The sequence below is a fragment of the Mus caroli genome, chromosome 3, assembly GCF_900094665.2.
Source record: "Mus caroli chromosome 3, CAROLI_EIJ_v1.1, whole genome shotgun sequence".
NCBI lineage: Eukaryota > Metazoa > Chordata > Mammalia > Rodentia > Muridae > Mus > Mus caroli.
In genome coordinates this window covers 19,606,278-19,612,309 of record NC_034572.1, presented here as the reverse complement: position 1 = coordinate 19,612,309, position 6,032 = coordinate 19,606,278, and the positions used below count along the sequence as shown (strand labels likewise).

At 37.6% G+C, this 6,032-nt stretch overlaps 1 protein-coding gene across 2 annotated transcripts in view; it reads left to right on the top strand.

The window, feature by feature from the left end:
- The window catches only part of Naaladl2 (N-acetylated alpha-linked acidic dipeptidase like 2), a 1,234,236-nt gene that overhangs the window by 843,216 nt on the left and 384,988 nt on the right, over positions 1 to 6,032 (top strand). For both annotated transcript variants that reach the window (XM_029474777.1, XM_021158905.2), the window contains exon 6: positions 3,006 to 3,149. In XM_029474777.1, coding sequence (XP_029330637.1) covers positions 3,006 to 3,149 — 144 coding nt within the window. The remainder of the gene's footprint in view (positions 1 to 3,005; positions 3,150 to 6,032) is intronic.

Sequence of the window (6,032 nt, the reverse complement as noted above, 5' to 3'; positions counted from 1 at the left end):
GGTTGTACAAGCTTGCAATCCCACCAACAATGGAGGACTGTTCCTCTTTCTCTACATCCTAGCCAGCATCTGCTGTCACCTGAATTTTTGATCTTAGCCATTCTGACTGGTGTGAGGTGGAATCTCAGTGTTGTTTTGATTTGCATTTCCCTGATGATTAAGGAGATACTGTTTTTAAAATGAAAGTAAAAATTAAATGGATAATTAGAAACTAGAAGGGTAGGTGTTACTAGAGAATTTCAATCGAGGTAGTAATGGATATTTTCAAGAACTTTAAAAAAATAAATTATCACCATATTAAAGACACTGTCCCATGTTTAATGAAAGCAACTCAGATCACAAATGAATGGGTAATGCACACTTGATGAGCCACAGAAAATTGGCTGTTTCAAAACTTCCCACTTAGCCACACAAGTGTGATCTGTGTTTGGAAACAAGAACTGTGTTAGCCCAAGGCACAGGCTGGAGCAGAAGAGGACCCAGGGCTAGTCATGAGTAGCTGAATGCAATCTTGTGAAGCTGGCAGATCAGCAACATTTTGATTCAACAGGCATCATGCGTATGAGCCCTACATGTGCTGGCTAATGAGCATAAGACCTATGCAGTCTTAGAATGTCCTTTCTGAGAGGCTCCATACTTGATTTATACTTTGCCGTGGCCATATCAAAATCCTTCCTGCTTTCTGCCTAGCAACCATACATTGTCAATTTGCTCTGGGCTTTACAAATTATACAGCTTGTTATGGTTTTTGCCACGAGATGGTAGGGAGTAGTGAACTATACTGTGGTCAATATTCATTCACACATGAACATAAAGGAGTTCCTGAGACCCAAGACTGACCCTGCACTTCTCCAACAAAAGTGATTCTTAGCTTAAATCTTTATTATTATTTTCTCAAAGCTATGACTTCCAGGACAGCCATAGTCCTAATCTAAAAATCAGGATTGGGGGGGGTGTTTGTTTGTTTGTTTGTTTGGGTGGTTTTCTAGAGGATAAATTAAAGAAGCTGTTCACAAACATAATTTTTTTCCATGTACAATATGTGCCTCATGGAACCTGATTACCAGCATCATGGAAGTTGTCACCCCCCACAGACAAATTAAATTAAATTCCAAATCAATCTCCAGGACCATTTTCTTAATAAAATTTCTGAAAATGATCGTACTGCATTCTAAAATGTAACTGTTGGCATTCAACTGTGAATGTCCTTTTCTGAGTCAATAAAATAGTTTTATCAAGAATTTCTTGTTTACTTGAACACATTTGGTGTATTGTCCCCCCACTTTTCTCCAAGTTTAATGTGCACTGATATAATTATTTTGTCTTACCAGTATTTTGCTTTGCATTTTATTAACATTATAGATAAATTTAGTCCATTACTTATTCATGGTTTCAAAGTGGATTTATTTCCTACAGTCATCTTCTTCTACCATCTTCTGTGTCTCCATCTCCTCTTGATTTCTCCCAAGTTCACAGTTAAAGGGTTCACCATCTTTCAGTGTCACCTGGGTTTTGGAGTTCCCTTCTTACTCCTGGTATATGTGTTTGGGATACCTCACTTTCATTATTCAATGTGTGTGTGCATGGGAAGGCACATTCCTTTGGAAGGTGATCTTGTACATGTGTATGTATGTGTGGAAGCCAGGTGATAGTCTTAAATGTTTTTAAATGTTGCTTCTTAGGCACTTGTTCTCCCCCATCCCCCCTCTTTTTTTTTTTTTTACTAGTTTCTCATTGGTGCACCAGACTAGGCTGCATAGCCAGTGAACCCCAGGAATTCTCCTGTGCTTGCTGTGATTGCAAATGTCTGTCACAACTTCAGGCTCCTGCCTGCCACATACACAGCAACTGGAGTATTCTGGGGAACAAACTCAGATTCTTGCTTTTGCCAGGCTAGTATTTTCTGTCCTGAGCCATCTTCCCAGCACTGTGTTCCAACTTTGCTCATTATACTGACTATTCATCCCTTGTCACCAGTATTTACTTTCATGTCTCATGCATATCATTCCAATTTTTGTCCTTTTCTCCTTTCCCCACAAAAACAATTTTCCTGATTATACTGATTATGATTACACCACTTCTACTCATACTGCATTATTGCTTTTTTCCTCACAACTTTGGTCCTGTTAAAGCTAATCTCTGTCTTACCTCAGAGAATACTTACTTTCCTGTATGTCTGGGAAAGGTTTAAACCCTAACTCTAATCATACTCTAAGTTTCCTCTGGAGTCCTTAGCTCACATCTGGCATGTCTCCCCACTCATTCTGTCTTCCAGGAGCTTCTCCTCAGCCTCTTGAACTCTTCTCACAGATTCCTCCTACAGATGCCTTTGGCTGAGAGAGAGCTCACTGTCGAGAATGGCAAAATTAAGTTGATTTGAGTTTTAGATGTGGGTAAGTCTCATCCAATATGGGCTGAAGTGGAGGAGTTCTTAGGCAAGTTGTTTTTACCATTGGCCACCTGATTATCATTAACTGTAAAAGATATTTCCTACTGGTTTCTTTATATCTGCTTTTAACAACGTTCTGTTGTCTGATGGCAATGGGCACAGAGTTATTAGCATGATTCTCAGCATTCTTCTATCATTATCTCTTGTGTGTCTCATCACTTCCCACTGGCAGGAGGGAGATCCAGGCATCTACACTGTGTGTGCAAAAGACAGAGACCTTCTTTATACCACACTTCATGGGTTTCCCTTTCCTCATCCTGTGGAAGGTAGAAGGAGCTGCCAGTTCATGGGCCTACTGAATTCTGTGGTTCAAGCCACATTGATTTTCACTGCCAGTCTTGGGATCTACTATGATAGCTGCTATGTAACTGTGGCAAGTGTATGTACACATTGTTAATGAAGGTACAGAATATTATCCAGATTAAAGTTTACAGTGTTTTAAAGAATATAACTGAGGAGTGAGTAAACATCATCCATGTGATTGGGAAGAACTTGTCTGTGATTGGTTTCTGTTTCTGTTTGCTAATTATTCAGTTCTTTTCTCCTTTGAATACAGATGGAAGCTTTAGAAAAAGCCGACCAAACCTCACCTCCCTGTTAGTGCAGCCTATCTCGCCATCCCTCGTTAAAATGCTCATCTCTTTGCCAAAACTGAAAATGGATAAAGATGCCTGCAGTCCTCTAGAACTTCCACATAATGGTAAGGCAACTTGTATTTTGAGACATCTGCTGATCATGTTCTTTGCTGAATCTGAGCCTGAAAAATCATTCTGGTGACCCTCTAGAACATCCATACAATAATAATACCTACAAATGTATATATAGCTTACATATAATGATGCCTAGAGCTCTCTAGAACTTCCATATAATAATGTTTCCAGACTTCTAGAACTTACACATAATGATGCCTACAGCCCTCTAAAACGTACGCATAATGATGCCTACAGCCCTTTAGAACTTACAGATAATGATATTTCCAGCCCTCTAGAACTTACCCATAACGATGCTCACAGCCATGTAGAACTTACACAAAATGATCCCTATAGACTTCTAGAAATTATACATAATGATGCTTACAGCCCTCTAGAACTTACACAGAATGATCCCTATAGACTTCTAGAACTAACACATAATGATGCCTATGGCCCTCTAGAATTTATACACATAGTGATGCCTACAGCCTTCTAGAATTTACACATAATAGTAAGGTAACTTGTGCCTCAAAACATCTGGAGAACACTTTAAGAAGATCAGTCATTAAAAAACATTTCTTAAATTGAAAGGTCTAGAACTATTCATTTAAAAACTACTGATTTTTGGTGGGAGGGGTATTTGTCTCATTCTGTAGTTCTATAAGGATGATTTTGAAGTATAATTATCATTCAAATCTAAGGGATTGGCCAAGCTGAGATATTTTCTTTGAAGGAGAAAAGGGAGAGTTTGAATTGCTCCAAAGAAAAGGAGCTTCAAAAATAAAGCATTTTGTACATGCTTGGCATGACTTCACAAGTTCAGCTCTGGCAGGCTTACTGACTACCAAGATTCAGTGGATAACAGGAGTTATCTGAAATATGAAGTCATTTAGTATAAAGCATTAATGTGTAGTTCCTGCAATTGACTAAAAGAATCCTTCTGTCTATACACAACATTGCCCAAGAGATGCTTCTTATTCGGTGGTGATGTTTGTCAGGCCTTCTTGGACTTTTCAGGATAAAACTGGAGCAGCTAAGCTACCTGTGATGGGATGAAAGTCCTAGGCTGCATCGTTTTGTTTTTTTCCTTCCTGCATTAAGAGCTTTAGCATTAAAGTTCTAAAGAAGAGATTGTCTTTACATATTGTTAAATGTGTCTCTGGCTGCTGTGAACTAACACTTCAGTGCTTTGGGGGTTTTGTGTGTGCCCAGATCTGGGTCTCTACTAGCAGTCATTTCTATCTTCTGTTTTCCTCTTAACTACAAATGTATTAAAATACTTCAACAAAATATTTTTCCAAGTCAAGATTGCTGGATGTAGAGACATAAACACTTCTCTCTCTCTCTTTCTCTCTGTGTGTGTATGTATGTGTATTTGTGTGTGTGTGTGTGTGTGTGTGTGTGTTGTGTCTGCATATGGGTGCATATGTCAGACCATACGTGTAGCGATAACAGGACACCTTTTAGAAGTCAGTTTACTCCATCTAGCAAGTGAGTCCTAGGATCTAAGTCAGCTCACCAGGTTTGGTACCAGGCTCATTTCATTGGTGAGCCATATCTGCCACACTGGACTTCATAATTCTAGGAAGAGTGGAACCCTTTATGCACTTCAGCACCTGTCCAGCTCTTAGGGTCTGAAATTTCCTGGGATGGCATTGTCATTCCTCAGGTCACCTCTGCACAAAGTGCCCTGTGCTGGCATCTACAGAAACACAAAATCACCACACATTTGTGAGAAACTGAGTTGGATATATGCTCCAGCACTTCTGTATACCAAAAACTGCTCTGTGTACTAGTGAGTCTCTTATCACATAATAGTATCAATTGCTTTCTCTGCCATCAAATGTCTTCACAATATGAAACAATGTTCTCTAGCTATACCTCAAACATGAAGTTATGTACAACATATATGAAGCCTAGAAGGAAATTTGAGATTGAGAGTTGAAATTTTACAACTCCATTTTCAAAGAGGGAATACGAAGATTTGCTAAAGAGTTATGCCATATGAAGTTTATCTTGTATAGATAGTGATTATATTATTGTTATTGTGACTTAGAAAAAGATCAAATGCACTTAAACTTAGAGAAGAGTTTTGTTTTTGTAAATCTTTCATTTTTCAGAAAACAGTTTGCTACATTTATATTTTTCAGATAGTAAATAAGCATCCCAAGTGTTTGTGTGCTTGAAATTAAATTATTCTTAAATAAAGGATAATGACACCTTACATCAACATTCTGCATAGAAATACTTACGATTTACCCAAGATAATTAACTTATAAGTGTTTAATACACTCTTAAAATTGCATTAATGGTGATGTATGTATAAAGACACAACATAAAATACCAAGAACGTTCTTTACTTTGAAAGAGAGCAGCACCTCTAGTTTACAAATTAAAAATAATCTACAGCACATCACAATTTAATTTTGCTCTTTTACTGAGTCTCCCAAGTATACTGTTGAAGGACAGGCAGAAAATCTTAATTAAGATGACAAAATAGGAAACTGTGTGTGCAGTTTTTATTTTAAATTTTCGTCTTTTTGTGCACAATGATTCACAATTCTCTACATTTTACACAATGTGGCTGATTTTCTCTATCCTGTGTGCTTTATCAACATCTTTCTCTTTCATGTGCTTTTGCCTTTACCAAAAATTTAAAATCATGTATGTTAAGTAGATTTGAGGGTTCTACAAATTTATAAGATGGTTTCTGATTGCCTCTAGCCTATTGGTCCACTTCATCTAACAAAGCTATCCAAATAAATAAAACCAAACTACACGTTCTAAATTTTATTTAAACAATGACACTTTTTTTTTCTTTTTTTTTTTTTTTTTTTTTCAGCGTTTGGAGGCTGATTATGGGATGGATCCCTGAATGTGGCAGTCTCTAG